General features: G+C 40.5%; 2 protein-coding genes across 3 annotated transcripts; one reads left to right on the forward strand and one right to left on the reverse strand.

The window, feature by feature from the left end:
- Nucleotides 1-1,116: 1,116 nt before the first annotated feature.
- On the reverse strand, nt 1,117-13,734 carry thop1 (thimet oligopeptidase 1). Its single transcript, XM_023263270.3, has 14 exons — nt 13,580-13,734; nt 11,355-11,561; nt 8,849-8,997; nt 8,486-8,593; nt 7,469-7,571; nt 6,563-6,720; nt 5,939-6,074; nt 5,241-5,383; nt 4,742-4,965; nt 4,057-4,258; nt 3,718-3,904; nt 3,124-3,252; nt 2,269-2,405; nt 1,117-1,410 (listed from the first exon to the last, which is right to left on the reverse strand). Exons 1-14 carry the CDS (start codon nt 13,590-13,592, stop codon nt 1,249-1,251), a joined length of 2,058 nt encoding a protein of 685 aa, XP_023119038.1. The 5' UTR covers nt 13,593-13,734; the 3' UTR covers nt 1,117-1,248.
- A 281-nt stretch (nt 13,735-14,015) lies between these two features.
- Nucleotides 14,016-20,134, forward strand: sgta (small glutamine rich tetratricopeptide repeat co-chaperone alpha). Of its 2 annotated transcripts, none has more exons than XM_023263271.3 (12): nt 14,016-14,172; nt 15,155-15,285; nt 15,682-15,785; nt 16,268-16,358; nt 16,447-16,546; nt 17,192-17,296; nt 17,711-17,846; nt 17,930-17,992; nt 18,089-18,126; nt 18,211-18,366; nt 18,447-18,564; nt 19,603-20,134. In XM_023263271.3, exons 2-11 carry the CDS (start codon nt 15,186-15,188, stop codon nt 18,556-18,558), a joined length of 1,005 nt encoding a protein of 334 aa, XP_023119039.1. In that variant the 5' UTR covers nt 14,016-14,172; nt 15,155-15,185; the 3' UTR covers nt 18,559-18,564; nt 19,603-20,134. The 2 variants fall into 2 exon arrangements, with proteins under 2 accessions (XP_023119039.1, XP_023119040.1); XM_023263272.3 differs by having other exon boundaries at nt 14,018-14,172; nt 15,140-15,285.
- Nucleotides 20,135-21,252: the final 1,118 nt, after the last annotated feature.

Consider the following 21,252-nt stretch of genomic DNA (forward strand, 5'->3'; position numbering starts at 1 on the left):
CTACATATCACTAAATAAAAATAAAGGGCCACAGTGGTTTACACAGGAGCCAGTACTGCCCAAATTATAAAAAAAATACATTTTAAAACAATATTCCTGTAACCGTGTGACTGGCAAGTGAAACAAACAAATAAATCATATATATGGAATCAAAAATGATTAATAAATCCATCCATGATCTATACACCACTTAATCCTTAAAATATTTTAACTGATAACTGGGTGTGACCATTCTGCAAATACCTTGTTTTTAGATTTCTCCTTCCACCTCCAGTGTCACTGAATTAGCTCAATTAATGAGCTAAAGCTTGTTGAAAATCAGACTACATGCTGTGAATCTGTTTGTCGTGCAGTTTTACCTTCAGGCTGTTTTTTTTCCTTCGAAGCAGAGGTGTTGACCGACAGCTCTCTGAGGACTTTATGCCATCAGATCCAGCTGGGAAACACCTAACAATACTGAAAGCTTTCACTCAACTCAAATGTAAGATTTAAACCAAAAATTAACATTGTCCTCCACAGATGTCCTATTTCATGCAGCATCCATACAATGAGGACATACTACTTTGCCATAATGTGACAATAATAATACTTGACTGTCGCAGCCTATAGTGGGAAAAGAGATGTCATCTGTTTGAGTGTTCCTGACGGTTCAAACTCGTTTATACTCACCCGATGCACCGTGATGTAACTGCACAGACGGCTGGGTGTCAGAATGACCAGGAAAGCACATTGGCTTGCATTTTTGACGTACTGCAAATTGGAGCATATTAAATCTCTTATTGGCATACTAGTTAGTATGATAATATAGCTCTGAAATGTACACAGTATTTGCAGGCAATAATGGGAACTACAGAAAACAAGTTCATTGTTTATGTGAAATGCAAGAAAAGTGTCAGTTTCTTTAAGGAGAAACCCTTTTTAGTTAGAAAATAACTTAAAATCTTAAATAACAAGACTGCAACCAGCAGGCAATCCTCTCAAATGACTGCCTCACAGTGGGAAATGTTTGGCATTTTTGCTTTAAAACGATGAACTGACTACGAAAATGGCTGTAAATAATTGTTCAAATTCTTATTCATTAATCTGCAAAACATCAGATATTCAGACACACAGAAATCACCTCAAATCATTTTATTTACGAGTAATTTTTTTTTCCATGTTGGCCAACATTTTACTGTTTTCTAGAAAACTTCAGTCCGTTGTTTTCTGTGCATTACTGCTGGGGGTGGAGCTGGCTGCTGTGATTGGTCAGCAGGGACACGGTGTGCTGCAGTCCTGCTCCACTGTTAGTCCTTTGCTCAGAAGGAACGCTTCTTGTTTGGGCTCCCGCCCGAGGAACTTCCTCAGCATCTCAGAGGCGTCCTCCGAACCGCCGGGCCGCAGAATGAACTTCCTGTAGTCCAGACCGACCTAAAGAACCAATCAGAAGACAGTCGGTCATTTATTATTTTTTGTAATTATTGTTCATTAATATTCAGACATTTTGTTATTATTTAGTCGTTCCTCAAATATAACCTGGAAATGTCATTACTGTCATTTGTTGAACATTTAGTTTCACATTTTTGAAAACTCCAATGTAATTATTTGGACATTTTTGGTAAATTTTAGTAATATTTTTGGGATAATTTATAGTTTTTTTGTATAACATTTCATCTGTATTCTTCTCAGATGTTTTATTCATATTTTTGGGACAATTTGATCTTTGCTGTATTCACTGTATTATTTTTTTTCTACTAACTAGCTTATTAAACTTAGAACTGAGAATCAGCACCTCTGTTGTGTGAATTAGTTTATAAAACATTAGCTAAAAAAGTCAAACTGTCCAACCACTTTTTATGAACACTTTCCTAACACTTAGATCAACAAGCTGTGTCATCAACATGAGTCAGGCTTCATGTTCAATAATTTAGTAGCTCCCAATAAAAAACGCCATTTCTGCCTTCTGGATGTCAACAGCTGATTTCACATCTGGACTTAATGTATTTATAACACTGGTTACCTGCACATGAGGAAACTTCATGAGACTCAGTAAGAGATTTGAAAGGATTCTGATTTGATTAAGTGGACACTGTGTTTAGATACAAACCCCAGCCCTGTTTATGACAGATGAGGGCTAGTATTTCTAGTAATCAAGTCTTTCGTGTTGAGCTCTGACTCCAGGAGAGCTGTAACCTGCTGTGAGTCAGCTGAGTTTAATTATTATAAGTTCTGACAACTGAAGCTGAACCAAACTAAGGACCAGTGACATGTCCTCAGCTCAGAGCTCACCTTGGGGTTCATGATTCCCTCCTGTTTGAAGCGAGCGTAGAACATGTCCATGGAGAACACCTCACTCCACAGGTAACCGTAGTACTGAGCATCATAACCACCGGCCAAATGTCCAAACGTCGCCGGCATGTTGGTTCCTGCAGGACAGAGAGGAGAGGTCAAAGGTGAAAGAAGTTCAGAGGTCTGCTTTTGTAACAAGTTCAGTTATTTTAATAAAAACATCGGTTTCCATGAAGTTTCTTTTGATCCTACTGTTACAATCAAATCTACTACTGAGTCTGTACATAAAAAAAGATAGCCAATGCAACATTTTCCACCATTACATTTACATTTTTTTGACAATTTGCTCAAAAGTGATGTACAAATAAGGTTCAAATCATGCCATTACAAACTTAGTTGAATGAAAGAGAAAAAGAACTTTTACACATTAAATAAAACTCTTAAATACTAAACAGTTATTAAATGTCCTTTAAACTTGCCCATATAACTTTAATCGGAAGAAGAACAAAGTTAAATGTCCCAAAAAGGGAGAAATTTGAATATTCATTTGAATGTAGGGGAAAAAAATAAATATTTACCCTGTGACGTGTTGTTTGAATTCAAATTATACACTCTGAGTGTTGCTGTGGCTTTGGGTCGGCGCTCGTAAAATTCACAGTTAGCCTAAGCTGCTGATGCATCCAATCAACAAGTCACAGAGACTCATGTTGAAGAGTGTGTGTGTGTGTGTGTGTGTGTGTGTGTGTGTGTGTGTGTGTGTGTGTGTGTGTGTGTGTGTGTGTCTGTGTGTGTGTGTGAGAGAGAGAGAGAGAGAGAGAGAGAGAGAGAGAGAGAGAGAGAGAGAGAGAGAGAGACCTGGTGAAGCACGGATTCCTAAGACTTCCTGACAGAGGCGTCCGAACTCCTCTGCAGGGTCGAGTCCTTTCCTGGTGTGCAGAGCCTGATCCACTTTGGCCAGAACAATCTGCCTCAGGTTGAACAGACCTGCAGGACAGTCACACTAAACATGTTAACAGTGACACTGGACCACCCAAAGTAAGGAAACTGTTTACAAAGTCTGTACTTTTCAATATAATTTTTTAAATAAAATATGGCATCTGTATTTCTGGTGAAAGAGTTTCCTGTGTTTCTCCAGGGTTCTCCACAATAAATGTGAGTCTTAAAAGACCTTTTCAATACTGCACAGAGTGCCAGTCAGCATCTTTACCAATAAGGCCTACAATTATTTATTATGTGCAACAATTTATTGACATTTTATCACATTCCTGTCGGCACTTCACAGCTGAATGCGTAACTCCTATAACTTATCAGATAAAGCAAACAAATACAAATGGACACAAAACAATCACAAAGAGACAAAACACCACAGAGACAAAGACACTACAAAGAGACACAAAACGAAGACTGAGACTGCTGCTGCAGGGTTATAGTTTCCTTTGTGAAACATACCGGTGTTGGCGAGGCGGGACTTGATGAGTTTGTCGAGCAGCTCGTCGGGGATGGGGTTGCCAGTCTTGTAGTGTTTGGACATCCTCTGCAGAGGCTCCTTCTCCCAAACCCAGTTCTCCAACATCTGAGATGGAGCCTCCACAAAGTCCCGCTCCACATGAGTCCCGCTGAACATGGCGTAGTCCGCCTGCACACATGGGAGGTGGATTTTTTTTGTTACTTCACATAAAGTCAGTTGAACGTATGTTATGATTTGGGTTTATATAAATACCACTTGAGAAGCATCTGACTGCACAGTTTCAGTTCCTCAGCAGTGAAGCCTCTAGTTCACCTGCTCACCTCAGCACACAGTTGGTGCATGACGTGACCGAACTCGTGGAAGTACGTCTCCACCTCATCGTGCTGCAGGAGAGATGGAGCGTCGGCCGTCGGCTTGCTGAAGTTCGCCACCATAGCAGCAACTGACATCTGGCGGGTGCCATTATGCAGCAGACAGCCGGGCTGCAGGCCGAAGCAGGCAGCGTGACCATACTTGCCCTCGCTGCAGAGGACAGGAACGACAGATTACAGCAGGAACAACTATAACATGTGCAAATGGTTTAAAATAGCTGGATGTCATCTATATAATTCCCCTTATTTTCATCTCAATTTATTGAATTCTATTAAATGTTTGTTCTGTTCAAATTTAATATCTACGACAATGTCATTTTTAGCTTTCTGCCCCAGACGTTAGCTTCAGAATTATATTGCTTATTTGTTTATCTTTATATTTGTGGTATCTTCAGTTTTCATAATTTATTGATACTGTGCAGTTTTACATCATTTGTTTTGACTGCTCTTGACACTTTGTAGGAATTGTCAGCATGTTCTTATTTTTCAAACATGGGATATGGAAGAGGAAGTCTGATCTTTATTATCTTTCTGTGTATGTGAACCTTTTGCTTCCTTCCGGATGGAGTTTTGTGAGAATAAAGCTCTTGTTGGGGAAAGCAAGTAATAAACTGCATCAGATAGCGGTGCTGACCGGGGATAGAGGTCCAGGTAGAACTGCCCGACCACCTGACCGCTGCCACGGTCCTTCACGCAGTACAGAGTAACGTCAGGATGCCAGACAGCTGCTCCATCCACCAGCTCAAAGGACAGACCCAGCAGCTCCTGGTAGATGTCCAGCAGACCCTGGGTCACCACCTCCATTGGAAAGTACTCCTTCAACAGGTTCTGGTCCACTGCGTACTGAGTCTCCTCCACCTGATGAGAGACAAAGAGGAGGAAAAAGGGAAATGGGGGTTTATTAAGAAAGAAGCGTAAGAGAATATGAAGAAGAGAGAAACAAAGAGGGGAAGGAGAAGTGTGTAGAAAAACAAAAAAGATTAGAAAACCTCCTCAGTGGTTGCATCATAAGTCCTCACAATGTAAACCATCAACACTCCTTCATCATCGTGTCTGTATCCATGGTAACAGTCAGAACAGCAACACAATGAGGACAAAATGAAAACATTACCCGCTATCTCTCTTGTTCTTACCTGGGTCATGAAGTAGCGGGTGTCCCAGGCGTGCAGCTCTCCGTCGAAAGGCAGACCTCTCTTCTGACACTCCTTCTCCTTCAGCTTCAGGATGACGGCTCGCTCTTCATCACCCAGAGGCTTCAGCTTCCGAGCCAGCTCCTCTGAAAGACAACAAGCGGAGAGAAGAGTCAGAAATGAAACTCCTAGCTGTAACACGGAAAACCTTTGGAGTATCTCAAAGTAAATGTTTCTAAATCACCACGGAGGTTCAACACACCTTTTTCATGGCAGACATTTTGACTTGTCACAGTAATGTAAACACAGGTGTATTAACCCCATGAATTCCTTGTTCTGTTCTGCAGCCTCAGTGAGCTCTGTATACTGAATCATAACTTGAAGCATTTCTCCACCTGCTGCAGTTTCTGGTTGGGGTGAACCTCCAGCTCACAGCGGGGCTCCTGAAGAGGCAGCTGATTGACATTAAGGACTGCCACAGCATAAATATGGAGAAACACAATCTGAGATCTGGCTAGCTAGTTCACAGCTACCTTTCAAAATAAAATACTTAGATTTACCACCATTAATGAGTTGATCTATATGATTCCTCCTAAAAGCAGATCAGACACCAAATACTCTAATTCCTGCTCACACTTTGCAGGTTTCAGATCTAATTTCTGTTTTGTGTCTGAGGTTTCAGAGACAGTCGGTCGACTCACCCAGGAAGCTGGCGACCTTCTTCGCAGATTTGGCCATATTCATCTCCAAGACAAAGTCGGCGTGTGTGGCAAAGCCGAGCACAGAGCTTTTCTGAGCCCGGAGCTCCACCAGCTCCTTCAGGATCACTGAGTTATCCTGCAAGTAAACAAAGGAGATGTTAAGGCAAAGACTAGAACCTGATTTCTGCGCTCCAAACTCTTATTTCGGTCATTATAAGAATTAGCCATACATGCTGTATGTTGTTTTTATTTCCCAGAACAGTCTGGGCTATTTCAAAAACGTTCATCATGTCTTTTACTCATGTAGTAGTTTTGAGCTCTTTTGTTCAGACATAAAATGAACAGATGTTCATTTTAGATGCTCAACAGATAGATGTTCAAATATGGCAATATCAAACCCAGCCGTTTATTGTGTTTGACCAACAGCTGATAAAATATAAGCAGAGAAAGACATTTATTTCAATGTTTTAATTCTTGACTCTCCTCTGGCTTCTGACTGTGAGGTATTTACAGGTATGTATAGATTTTATGTCAATCATCCTGACAGGTGCAAATCAAACTGTTTCAATTTTTGCTGATGACCTGTCAGATGAAGCAGCGACAGCAGTGAGTCTCTTCACTCACCTCCTTGCAGCGAGAGTTGAAGGCCTCCTCTAGCTTCCTGCGGGTTTCTGGGACAAAGCATTTTTTCATGGTGGGGAAGTAATGAGGATACTTCAGGGTGACCTTCAGCTTGTCTCCATCCTTCTCCAGAGAGCTCAGGAAATCCTCAGGGAGGCCGCCTGCAACAATTTCACTTCTTAATACACTGAAACGCAGACTCCTGTTTTGGAGTGATTACATTTAACTCAATTTTGTTAACAGCTTCCTTAATTTTGTCAGGGAGATCTTCTGTCATCACAACATCTGCAATGTTACCAAGGTATCTGGCAGGTGTTTGGGTTTCACGTCACAAGACATCTTAAACAGCTGCATTAACATTTTTCCACTATAACTTTCTGTTTGTATAATTTCAGAAAAAATGCGAGTGCTCAACCAACAGTGTTATTTTGCTGCCTGAAGTTATGGGAAAAGTAAAATAAATTCTTCCACGAGAATTCCCTCTGTAGCAGTGAATTTGTAGTATTTCATATACTAACACCAGTCTTTTTATTATTTTGCAATTTGGATTTTTACCCCTGATTGATTTCCTCCAACTTCCTCCCAAAGATAGGTAGAGAAGAGACAAGAGACCCTTCATTTACAATCACATTATCAAAGGCTCATCTGGCTCAGCTCCTCTTTAAAACAGTCTCTTAACTGCAAGTATCTAATAAAAATCTTAATTTTCGAGAAGATACTTTACTCATAAATTCAGAAATTTCTGAAACCGTATGCAATGCTGTGAAGCCAGATCTTCCTTGAGCACTGGGTTATATTTCTAGAGTAAACGCTACTGTTAAATCCATAACATCTCAAAGATCTAAGTCTGGTAACCCTGTATCTCCATTTTCATTTCTTTCCATCAAGATTATTCAGATCAGAACTCACCCAGTTCGTCTCTGGTGAAGGACAGACTGGTGGTGTCCTCATTCAGGTTCTTGTTGAAATCAATGCACAGGTTGCTCAGCTTCTTCTTGATGGTCTTAATCACCTGTTACAGCAGAGAGAAGGGAGAGAAATCAGACATTCAGATCTGAAACTCAGAGGTGCATATAAATCTGCATCAAAACAAGGCTTAAAATAATCTTCACCCAAATTCAGAGCATCTCCTAGATGCAAAATGTGAATTTAAATGTAAAAAATTCCACACTGACTGAACCTCTCCTTGTCAACAGACGCTACAATTTACGGAAGTTCCTTAAACACCTCACATGCAGCAGAAGTCAGCTAGGCGGCCGTGCACAGAGAAGCCTTTAGTCTCCATTCAATTACTGTCTCAGACTTGTCTGACCAAACACCACTTTCAAAACAGTGACATGAGTTTGAAATCCTTTGGTCAGGTTATTTTGTCCATGAACTGATCCGACAGCATGATAATCAGTGACACAACAGCATAAAGTTAATACGCTATGATAAGAGGATTTTACCTATATTGCCAACTACCACTAGCTCCTGGAAGCCAGTGATTAGCAGCACAGATTCTTTTAAACATTTCACATAAATGGACTTAATTCACAGAGATCCTGCATGTTATAGAGCACACATTTTGCTTCGTGGATTGTGCCTTTATTCCTTGTTTGAAGGCATGTCAAATCGCTGCTAGGCTATTGTTACGCAAACATGCTACATGGTAGATTAGTAACAAAAGAAAAGCCTGGACTTAAAATTAGGTGCTTCAGGGAGGTAAGGAGCAGAATTTTGTGTGGGAAAGAAAAACTCCATTTTGACATGGACTTTGCGCTGTATAAGTTTGCAGACATTTTACAAACACAAAAAAGCAGATATATAACACAATGAAGGAAAGGAGAAACCAAAATCAGAATATGAACACTTCAGAGGAGAGTGGTGGTCTACAGGGCAAAGAAGCAGGAGAGTCAAAGGTTAAAAATAAGGAGGCAGCATCACCTCTTGTGTGTCTTTGGGCAGGTGTAGGCCGTTCCTCTTCCCTAGTTTGATCAGTCGCTCCATGTAGCGCTTCGACTCTGCAGTGAGGCTGTCAGCATCGATATTCTTCTGCAGACGGAAACAGAAACAGAGAACTGATAACCTACAGAAACCTGACACCATGAGCAGAACTGGAGCTGGACCGGTTCTAACACATACTACATACTATAACAGCAGCTTTCACAATTTAATTCTGGGCAAATGAACCTTTGGCCAGTTGTCGTATGCGGAAGTGTAGAGAAACAAACAAAGACGAATGGCAGGTCTGTCGATTGGTCAACATCTGTCTGCTGATTGGTCAACAGTACTGTGATGTCAGCTCACCTCAAGAGCCACAATTCTCTGGTAGACGTCCTCCCTCATGCTCATCTCCACGTCAAACTCTGACAGACGTTTGTCGGCCTCAGTGCTCGCAGCTCGGACCTCCTTGCAGGACGAAACATGCTGTGGGAAGTCCAACATGTTCCTCTGGACTGATATGAAAAAGCGGTGGAGTCAGACAGGAAAGGGGAAAGGACACCAGAGATCAGAAAAGAAAACAAACATTAAGTTTGGTAAAGGGACAGCATCACAAAAATGAAGAAAATCTTACACATTAACTGTCCCATAATTTCAGTTTACAAGTTTGTGATTTTGACTTTCAAATTTAATTTTACTGTTGTGTAATTTTGACTTAATAATTAGAAATCACATTTCTCTGACCCTACGCATTTTGATATGGCTCTTTATCACCTTTATAGCTTCATTTTTGTAACCATGAGATTTCATTTTGTGGTTTAGACTAAGTTTCTTTCATGTTTTGTACCATTTATGGTTTAAATGCATTTTCTCTTGATTTCAATGATCGGTCAAAAATGTTTGATTTGTATTATATCGTGTATAATATCTTTTTATTTCATTTCAGCACATCAAAAGTTTTCTTAAATAACCCATTTTGCTCCCCTTTTCAGCTAAAAGTCTCACATGTCCCGGCAGTGCGTCTTTCAGATTTTCAGCTCAAAATACTGCACAACCGTCTAATACCTTGTTTTAGGGCTGTTTTGAACAGACTATTTTGCTCAAAAAAAAACGAGTTGCTGTCGTTTCCACCCCCTTCAGGAAGACACAGTCTATCCAGTATGAACTGAATGACTATTGGTTAATTAGGTGTCACATAACACCTGGGTCAAACTCTTATTCACTTGTAAAGCTGGGAGGGAAACCAGGCGTGGGGAGGCTTGAGAAATAGCACAGGAAACTTTACAGCTTTTATTTTACACCTCCAAGTATGTATGAACCCTAAAACATAATAAAAATACACTTTCACCATATGGGACTTAAAATATCTTTTAATTTCATGATAGAATTGCAACACAAGTTTTATACTATTCCAATTTAGCAGCTTTTTAATTCTAATGACTATCTTGTAACTTTAACAGAGCATCTTGTAATTCAAACAAACGTACTGTCCCAAACTGTCGATATAGTATTTTGCAGTCATTTTGTCTGCCTAGTAGAGTTGATTTTGTACCTTGTAATTTTTAGTACCTTATAGTTTCATATCATCTCATAGTTTAATATTAGAGTCTTGTAATATAGTCCGTCACATTTCAATTCGATATCTCATGATTTCAATTTATTCTCTAATATCATGATCATTTTTCTTTGGTATGTTGATGATTTATAATTTCATTGTATTATTTTGTAATTTTAGCTCAGTAAATATCATAATTTCCTTATATTTCATTAGTCCTTTTGTTTCCCTGACAGAAAATAGTTCCCACAGTTTTAATCTGCTTTCCCTTGTTGCAGTCTGTTACTAATCAATAACCACTAAAGTCCTTAAACAGATGGACTTACTATGATCTCATTTTGTGATCAACCAGAGGGGTGTTTGAGTGTTTCCTCCTGCAGCAGCATCAGTACTGCAGGTGTTTTCAGGTTTTCAGTTGCCTCCAAACAAAGCCTTCCTCTATTGTGGCAGCAGCAGCTGGTTCAGCTGCTTTCTCTGCAAATTGCTGATGAGTCTTTACAATCACACACTGACTCTGCTGACTCAGAGCTTCGCTGCAGCACTCACAATGGACCAACGGACTGACTGTGCTGTCAGGTACATGCTACACGTTTGACCTCTTTACATTCAGGTTCATAATCTGTGAGCTGGACACACTACTGAAATATCTGGAGGTAAATTATAACCAGGAAACGCGGCAGCATGAAACGGTTTCAATATTGAGTTTGATTTTGTTTCAGTCACACTTTACTCATTTGATTTTATTTCAGTTTTAATCTCTGAAAATTAAAAGTTTGTTTTAATTTCAGTTGTATTTTACATTGAAATCCCTCCAAGTTGTCTGCCATGTCATCTTCTGAATTTCATTTGCAAATGACTTATCTTGACGTTTAAATATTCTCAACAGCAAAGAACCAAATTTCAGACATCTTGGTGTTCTTGAACACATCGCTGTGTGTTGTGTTTGTGCCATGAAGCAGGATTAATGTGTTAACCTGTTAACTGTGGGCTTAATCCTGAGCTGCCAAACCTGCCAAGAGCAAATTTTGTTCACGATCACAGGACAGAAATACAGGAAAGCAAGCATCAAAATGATTAAAAAAACATTAGAATGGAACAGTATAGTTAACTGGGGTTTAATTTCCACCAAATAAGGTAACACAGGCTCCTCGCCTTTACTGTATACAGGATGATCATGTTTACTGCCACTGGTCACCACCATAAAGGCCTATTGTGAGCAGAAAAAAACTGTGTGTGTTTATTTTAAGTTCAGATGTAAAGATATGTGTGTTTAGCATAAGCAGATGAAGGAGGACTCTATCGATTGTAGACACTGACCGGTGTACTCAACCTCCACATCTGCGAGCGCCTTCAGCGTGTTGTCGAAGGTGACGCTGTCGAGGTCCAGGGCTCCGACGCGGTCGTACACCTTCTTGGTGTTGGCGATGAGCTCATCAGAGAGCTGCTGGATCTGCTCAGGGCTCAGGTCCCAGCGCAGTCGGTTCTCAGAGCAGACTGGCACCGGGCTGCCAAACACCACCTCACCTGGAGCAACAAGACCACAGGACAGGTAAGGACGGAGGGCCAGCATATTGTTTCATTTGGAGGGGTAAGGCAATAGCTAGTACTGTTGAATAGTTAGTAATAAACCCAGCACTGGCGCCAACTGCGTACTCACTGTCCATACATAATCTCAGTGCTTTGTACCAATCCTGTGCAACTGCAGCAGGCAGATTATTATTTGTAATTTGTGATTGTTAGAATAAATGGAGATCATCTCCAAAAAAAAAAATCAAGGTTTGTCATCCTCTTCATAACAACACAACATATAAGCCAAACTGGTTACACCTGTTATTGGCAGAGAAAGATTTTGGATACGCATGGACTACATGCTAAACCCCTAAATGTCTGTATAATTAGGTCTCTCCAGAGATGTTCGTTTAGCTTCAAGTCAGGGCTTTGACAGGGTCACTGGGTTACATTTGTCTCAAAGCCACTCCAGTGTTGTCTTGGCTGTGTGTTTAAGCTTCTTTTCGAAGGTGAATTGGCTTTCATCAACCCTGATCAGTCTCTCTTTCCACTGGACTGAAAAACATCCCCTTGGCATTATGATGCCACCACCATACTTCACCTGTAGGTTGTACTGAGCAGCTGATGAGTGTTTTCCTCAAGAGATAATGCTTAAGGATGAGTCCAGACAGTTCAATTCTAGTTCCATCAGAACAGTCAATACAGCTTTAACTTTAAAGATAAAATCCCAGTCTGTGTTTCCACCAAAAACAGCTATAAGAAGCAGTGATGTCTGCAAAGGGGAGCCAGCCCTGAAATCTCTGGTCTCTGTAGCCACCCCAGATCGGCAGGTCAAGTTGATTCACTGAAACACTGATGGTGAAGTTTATGTGAAAGCAACTATGGTGTCCAAGTGAACCATTAGACCATAACAGATTTGTGAAGCAGCGACCAGTCAACTGTGCAGCCATTAATAAACATAACAGAGAGCGCAAACAACAGTTTGAGCTTGGTTTAAATTAAATATGTGCTGCACCAGACAGCAGCAGGATCTATATAAATATAATTTTTCCATTTCACAGCAAGATATTTGCAGCAGCGGATGAACATTTTCCCCGTAAAATATATCAAAGCATCTTCTTCTGAGCTATTTTGTATGATTGTCTCCCAAATAACCAAAATGTAAACTGTATTAGTCTATGCACAAAAGACAATTATTAACATTATTGGTAAAACAAGAACCTAAAGTATGTGAATTCCTAACTCTGATACTGACACAACTTTATTGCATGGTATTTACAACTACAGCATCACTGAATTCTTGAAATTCAGTTCTGGCTTTTGTTTTGGTATCACCCCAAGATTGTCACTGGGTCTGTCTGGCCTCCCCTGTGAAAAATTCTGGTTGTGAAGTGATAATTACAGAGAATCAGCGTTGCTTGGTACTTAGCTCTATGTCGAATCCATAATCAGTTTATAAACGTTTAGAGGAGGTCTTCAGTTTTGTTTAACGAGGTCACGTGTTAGCCCGCGAGCAGGGTGAACTTTAAACCGTCACATTTTAAAGGAAGTTTGGCGAATTGTTCCTTCACTGAATTTCTGGCGTGAAGTATCTGGAGATCGAGGACTGGTAATCCATCTGTAATCCACGCTGCGTGTCTGAAGCAGCTACCCCGTTAAAGAAGGGCACATTGCTCAATACACAGTTGTGTGGTTAGCTCGGTGAATAAGCAATTACTTAGCCAACATGCTACAAACACCTGGAGACAAGAACAAGGCAGAATAGCTACGAAGAAACGAGCAGCCGTTAAATTAAACCGTTCCCTTCTTGTTTACGCTGCAATAAATCAACAGCGAAGGGTAAATTATTCTTCTGCATAGTTTGAATTAAGTAAATCAGGTGCTAGCATGCTACACTACCGTTAGCTGTAACGATCAAAGCCAGTGAAGAGTAAACAAACACGGAGACAGACAGAGAGAAAGCCTGCTGACCAAACAGGGTTTTTTTCATTAAAACGGTCCCGTTGCATTAAAAACATCCCGTCATGACTCACCTGTCGGCCCCATGGTTCTCTGAATGAAGGTTGGTTCGGTCCGTGTGGGAAACTGACAGCAGCTCAGCGAGTTCGGATTAAAGAGGGACAACACCACCTCCGCTAACACATTTCAAAATAACACCCAGTAGCAAAACTAAAGCCGCTGCTCTGAAAGATACCACATCCTTATGAAGGCCATATCTATAATGGGCACATCTATAAGACATTATAATGCATCTACAAGGCTTTATAAATGATTATAGACAAATAATATCCCAGCTGGAAAGGATCATTAAGGTTAACTCTGCCAGTGCCCCCATGTCAGTTATTCCTCTGTATCATGTAACTGCTGTAGCTTAAAACAGGTAAGTGTACTAGGGCTGAGCTTTTTATTTTTATTCTGAAGGCCATTTTGCTTCGTTTCCGGTATTGTCCCCTTCTTCTGATAACTTGACCCCGCGAAAACCACCCTGGCGCATGTACATGACGGCAAAACCCAGCGACGAGCTTATTAGCCGCTAGCTGAGTAACGGCTATTCGAAGGAGTCGAGCTGACGTGAACTCACTTTCCGTTGCCGGGATAATCCGCGACTGAAACCCGGAGACAGCAGGTAGGAAGCACACGCTGCTGTGTTATCAGGTTAGATTTGGCGCCGTGGCTGTTTTATATAACCAGCAGCGCCAGTGTAATCAACGGAATCTCATCTGCTAGCTAGTCAGTCGTTAGCAGCGTGCCCGTTGTGATTTGGCGAACACGTCACGCTGAGTTCCTTTTAAAATATCTGCAAGACAACACAACTTCGCTTCTGACTTAAGCCGAAAGAATTGTAGAACAGAAATTAAGACATGTAATCAACTGTCGGGAACCACTCTCCAATTCGGCACAGGTTACATACTCCAAGTAGTCTTTGAAAACATCTAATGTAAGCTTTAGTATCGGGTTCGCCCTTTATCACATTCTTTTCTTGCACAAAATACGCTAGTGGGCAGCCGGCAGCGAGTAGATTATAAGATAAACCAGTTGTTTAATTTACGTTCAGATGCTGTCCGTTAAGTTACCCATAAACCGAATTTTCAGAAAAGATTTCCGGGATTCTCTATGCTGCTAAATTTACTTCCAACATTTACTTTGTGGTCCCAGTATGAAACCTTAAACTCCCCCAAAAAATCCACTGGACTATTGTTTATTTTCCACTTGAAGATGTAGACACACATGGTAGCCCAACGCAAGGCTGCACTGTTTTATTTTCTGTTTTGTATTTTGTTGGCATGCTAACAGGCTAAGCTAGCCAGAGTTTCATGTTCAAAGTGACCTTTTTAAAATTAGCTGCTCTGTTTCAAACTGATTTTCTGCGCACTGTCAGCTGTTACTTGTGTTCTTTTATGCTTTACGCACAAGGGTGGTTAGTGTTAGCCGGCAGATACTGCCATTACTGAGACAGTCATGCTGAGTTATACTTAGCCTGAGTTGCTAGAACATTCTAGCTGTAATGCAGTGTGCCTCTGAGTGATACTGTGGTGGAAAGCACCTACATTCAAGCAAGAGTTCCCTTGGCATCTTCTTGCCGTTACTTTCAGGTCTCTCTTCCTCAGTGAGCACAGAGAGGTCTGAGCCTCTGTCACCATGACAGACAACAAGCGCCTCGCCTTCTCCATCATCCAGTTCCTCCACGATCAGCTACATTCAGGGAATCTGTCCTCAGGCGCTCAGGAGAGTCTTGAAGGTGAGTCCTCAAACATAAACAACATCCCACCTTTCCTTTCCCTTCGGTTCCAAGCACACTCCTGTACATCTTAAAGTTAGGCAGTATCAATTCAAAAGTATATCATCATTATTGTAGTATTTTGGGTAGTAAAAACATCAATTTTTGTGCAGTCTCTGATGATTTATTGCCTGTACTTTATGATCTGTAATCTGTATAGTAACATTTACACTCTTGTTTTTATTCCCATCTAAGATGCTGCTGTGTCGAGCCAGTAGCTGATGACTTGATAAAATCTTGATCAGCAATGTCTGAAGGATCTGTAGACTTCTGGACTTGTCTTGATTATTTTGTTTTGTGTTTTTTTTTTTTTTTTTTTTTTTTGTCTACTGTTGACAAAATCTCGTTGTTCTCCAGTTGCTGTTCAGTGTTTGGAGACGGCCTTTGAAGTTTCCACCGATGACCAAAGTCTCGCCGTCCCCATAACGTTACCAGAGATCTTTGCCTCAGCCACAGCAAAGGTAGACTTGGAGAACTGGCTTTTCTGAGAGTTTTAAAAAACATCAAATTCACTGATTAAAATGTTTTTTAATTTACAAAGTACTAAATATTTTCTGTAGCTTTTGTTTTTCTGTCATGGTTTGTCTGGGCACCAGTCAGAAAGCCACATACGTCAAATTTACATATTTGGCCCAAAAGTGGAAAATCTTTACATTTTTGAGATAAAAAAGCCGCTGTTACACAGAAATAACTGCAGGTATTCCATCATACTTCCTGAGGAAGCTTAAAGTCTCAGATTTACCTTGTTGAACCTGCAGAAACCCTGCAACAGAGGATGAAAGTTTTCTTCACAAACATTATGTTCATATGAACAGTGTGTAAGTGATATAAAGCTGCAAAATTAGGTCCATAATTTTGCAGAATTTTTTTTTCTTAGCTGTCGTGTTGTTAGCGGTTGTTTTGCAGGACATCATTTGTGACTCAGTGTTTGTGTCTGCAACAGTTTCCAGCTCAGTCGGCAGCCAACAACAATTCCACCCCAGACTCCCCCTCTGAGGAACAGAGAGCCGAGGCAGAGAGGCTCAAAAGTGACGGTGAGTCATAAAATACAGCACATATTAACACAGTTCATCGGATGTATGTTCGCTTGAATGTAACGGGTACGTTTTGCCTCACCTGCAGGTAATGATCAAATGAAGGTGGAGAACTTTGCAGCTGCTGTTGAGTTTTACTCGAAGGCCATCGCAATCAACCCTCAGAATGCGGTCTACTACTGCAACAGGTTAGTGTCGGTCTGCTCTCCTTCATCTTCAGAAAAAGTTTAGTGGTAATAAAGTGGATGAACTACAAGCTCAATTTATCATTTATTAAGCAAAACTGAGACTTAAGTTCCTAAATCTTGTATAAAGATGCTTTTCTGTCAGTTATCTTGTAGCTTATTTACTGTAAATGTAAGAGGAAAATAAGCACAGTGCAAAGCTGAAATGTAGTCCTTTAGCAGTGTATCCCTCTTCTTTTTACAGATTTAGATGAACTCCTGCTATCAAAGTAATTTATTCAGCTTTTTAATCTATAAATGCTCCAAGTATTCTTCCAAAAGCAGATCCTCTATATGAATACGTTTTCAAACTTTAAAGTTGATTTCAGGTGAATGTTTTAAATTAAAAAAAACTTCATGAAGCTGTGTTTCAGGATGAAAAAATGGAAAGTTCTCAATTTGAAGTAAAAGCTGCTATATAATTTACTCTTTTGTCTGAATTTTGTATTTACCTTTACATAGATGAAGACATTACCACCATAAATTGATACAGTGATGGAACAAAGTGCTACATAATGATTAACCAGAATAAATTAAAGGGTAGGAAGTCTACAACCACACCTAATATGAACTGAACAGGAAGGAGCTGCTGTGTTGTGTTCTCTGCAGGGCTGCAGGTTACAGTAAACTAGGGAACTACGCTGGAGCTGTGCAGGACTGCGAACAGGCCATCAGCATTGACCCCAACTACAGCAAAGCATACGGACGAATGGGGTAGGACACCACATCCTCTCAGTTTAATATGATATTACTCAATGATATCTTATCAGGAAATCACTGCTAGATGGGCTCCACAGCATATTACCTGGGATAAGCGCATTTAAAGATGGAGCTTTAAATATACTCCAGTAATCTGAATCCAGTAAAACATAAATTCATTGAATTGTTCTGCAATAAATAAATAGGCTACAACATTGCAACCCGCAGACAGGTTCTGACAATAGATTAATCATTTTCTGGTTCCACCTTCTCAAATGTGGAAAATTTGCTGCTTTTGTGGCCAAGTGCAAATAATTTCCTTCATTGATAGTTAATGATCAACAACTGATTTGTCATTAGAAATGAATGAAATGTAGAGGAGGGTTTACCACAGGTAAATAATGGAGCTTTTTTTTTCTTGTGCTGCAGTTTGGCTCTGGCCAGCCTCAACAAACACACAGAAGCAGTCAGTTACTATAAGAAAGCACTGGAGCTGGACCCCGACAATGACACCTATAAAACCAACCTGAAAATTGCTGAGGAGAAGATGGAGACGTCCAGTCCGGTAAGAAGGAACAACATGAGAGAGGGTGAGTGGTCATGCAGTGTTTGTTCTGTGTTTATATGAATGTGTCTCTGCTCTCTCAGACTGCAGGAATGGGTGGAGTCGATCTGGCTGGTTTGCTCAGTAACCCTGGCTTCATGAACATGGTGAATAACAGTACATCATTAACACAAACCTTTCTTTGGTACTTGTTGCCTCAGTGCTTATTGTTTTTGGTAATATCTGTCCCTTGTTCTCTGCAGGCGTCATCTCTGATGAACAACCCTCAGGTTCAGCAGCTGTAAGTCCATCCCTGCCAGTCAGCTGTTGCTGTTTTTTCTTTGCATTTCCAGAGTTAACTTCGTATCTGCTCTCTATCTTCCAGGATGTCAGGGATGATGTCAGGAGCATACGGCGGGATGGGACAAGGAGGAGGAGGAGGTGGTGGTGGTGGTGGAGGTGGTGCAGGAGGTGCAGGAGGTGCAGGAGGTCCAGTGCCCGGAGCTGCATCAGCTGGAGATCTATCAGGACTCATCCAGGCGTACGTACCTGAGCAGGGGGTTTGGTATTACAGCTGTTCGCTGATGATGTTAACACGTGTTGGTGCTGTTTGTGTTGCAGCGGTCAGCAGTTCGCTCAGCAGATGCAGCAGCAGAATCCCGAACTCATTGAACAGCTGAGGAGTCAAATCCGCAACCGAACGCCCAGCGCCGGGAACGAGGAGCAGCCGTGACACTCAGTAAATACACACTGACTCAGTCTAAAACACTGCAACTGAGAACTGCTGACCCACAGAAAACCACATAAACCAGTTTTGCTCCAGTGAGAATGAGCAACGAGATAATGCCAGTAATAATAATGTGGTATTATCAAAATATTCAGTCTGTGCTTATCAAAATCAAAACACATACTTCTTATAACTTTCTGCATTGCAGCAGTCTTGCTGTGCAGTGATACTTCGTTCCCAGCACTTGTGCAAGTCTTGTAACGCTCCCTCGAAATTCTGATCTGTAAACATGTCAAATACCATCTACGATGAGTGCTGAATCTCGTAAAACAAGAACCTTTTAAGTACAGTTTCATTTTGTGGAAGCGGATGAAGTTAAAGAGAGTAAAGCTTGCTGAACAGTGCTGGTGGAGAGTGATGACTGTGCTGTTGTGGTGAAGGAAAACCATGCTCCTAGTAAGCGTTAAATTAAGTTTTTAATGAAAGGAAGAGAACAAAGACAAAGCTGTGTGTATTGGGGCAGAAAACCTAAGCTCCCAGCAGCTCACAAGTATCCTGGATATAAATTCCTCATGCAGTGAAATGTCACTTCTAGGTGTTTAGTTTCTGTTACCATTCAGTCAGACTGAAAACAAAACTGATTCAAAAAGCATTACTTTTTCCTCAATAAAACTCAGAACTTTTCCTGGTTTTCATTTTAATAGACCTTTGCATTACTGGCAGGCTTTTAATGTGGAAAATATCATTAATGTTTTTTCATATGTAAGATGGCTGTTGTACTGTACTGGAGGTAGATGAGTGGAAATGGATTAAAATTATATAGAATTTATAAGATGAACGGATAAACATCAAATTCAAAGTGTGAATAGGAAATAGGGAAATTAAAAAGCAAAAAGGCTGCCAACAATGCCTTGATTATCTAAATTTTCTTGTTCTGCACAATTTATAACAAAAACTTAAATATGAGTTATGTTCCCTTATTTATTTGCACGTTATGAATTGATAGTGATTTGGGCAAGCGATTGATCTTCTGTTTCTTGTCTGTTTCAGATTAAATAGGTTTGTAGGAGGAGGAGGAGGAGACATACGCACCGTCTGACCTTTTTTCTGTCTGACCTGGATCATTATCACTCGAAGGACTAAAAGGAAGTTTTGTTTTTCCATCACTGAATAATTCCTGCATGAGAGAGAGTTGGAGCGAGGTGTCCCACTTTATTCAGGAGCCACGTCACCAAAAACTCCGCCCACTTCCTGCGGCTCTGTGTGGTTTTTAGGAGGAATGTGTCAAAATCAAATTAATGCTAATCAGTGAAGTTCTAATAGGAACCTGGATCTCGATGTTAAACAGATGTAGAGGCTTGAAAATGTCTGGCTTTCCCCTAAAAACTACACAGTGTGACTTTAAATGCATTATGTTGGTCCAGTACCGTGATTATGATGGAGTGTGTGTCTGTGAATGAATGACTGTCTGGGTAAAATTAGTGTAAATAAACTAATAACTCCTCGGTCACATGGAGCTGTGAGGAGGCAGCAGGAGGCTGTTTGGACACAGTTTAATTAAAGAGAGCATCTCAACATTTTACCCTGCCTCGTCTCCCGTCTGATGATTCAGCTCAGTTTTCACTGCAAACAGTTGAGGGCTTTAGGTTGTAGTCATTAGTTTAATTAAAAGTCTCTTGAACATCACTCTGGTTTTATAGAAAACTTCAAACAGCAGAAGTAAATAAATGATGAGGCACTAGGTAAAACCAGACAACACTGGTTCCAAAATATAGTCGACTCTGACATAGACGTTTGCAACTTCACAGAAATGCAAAAACAACAAAGACAAAATAGCCATAAAGAGAGTGATATTTTGAAAACTTTCTTATTCAACTAAGTTGAAGTCATGGATGGTCGATCAAAGTTGAAGTCAACTGAACGTTAAATACTAGTAATCGGTGAGACTTCTTGCTAATAGTCAAGGTTTTTTCCTGCCCCTTTGGTGTGTGACTCCACACAACAGTAATCATGATTGGTCAGTGCAAGCAATGAGTCTCCGTTGCCTCATCTGACATCTGTGCAGTTTACTGTTTTTTCTTGACCATTTTCAAACAAAAATATCTATTCCGCCTGATAAATAAAACCTCTATTAACAAACCTTATTGGACATGCAAAAAAAATGTACCTGTGCACAGTAACGTCAATTGTTTGGAATCAGTATACATTGCAGGCAGAATGAACATCTTGATGTCAGAATTCAAAACATGCTCTAACATTGTTTTAATGCTTTTTGTTCATGTCCATGTTTGATAGAACTTTTCTGCATTTATCTTTGAGTGTTGACAGGTGATGACTGATGACGTGTAACTGTTGGTAGTAGATTGTAGATAGTACTGTGGATGGGACACTGCTCCAGACAGCAGAGTGATCACCGACCGAGAGGTTTGCTGCATTAGAGTCAGAGCCCCAGTTTGAGGTGTCTGTTTCTTTCTCAAGGAATGAATGACTGAAAATGACCATAAAGTAACAACAAACAATAATGAATAAGCTAGTTGAGTCAGGTTTATGCCCTACAACTCCAACATGATGTTGTGCATTGGACACAGTTTTTGGAAACAATTAGTAAAACAACAACAAAACAATTACAAATGCAAATATACAGTATACATTTTCAGTTACTTTAATGAACTTGACAAGTGACATGGCCGCTCTAGTAAC

Source organism: Amphiprion ocellaris, chromosome 2 (assembly GCF_022539595.1).
Source record: "Amphiprion ocellaris isolate individual 3 ecotype Okinawa chromosome 2, ASM2253959v1, whole genome shotgun sequence".
Classification (NCBI taxonomy): Eukaryota; Metazoa; Chordata; class Actinopteri; family Pomacentridae; genus Amphiprion; species Amphiprion ocellaris.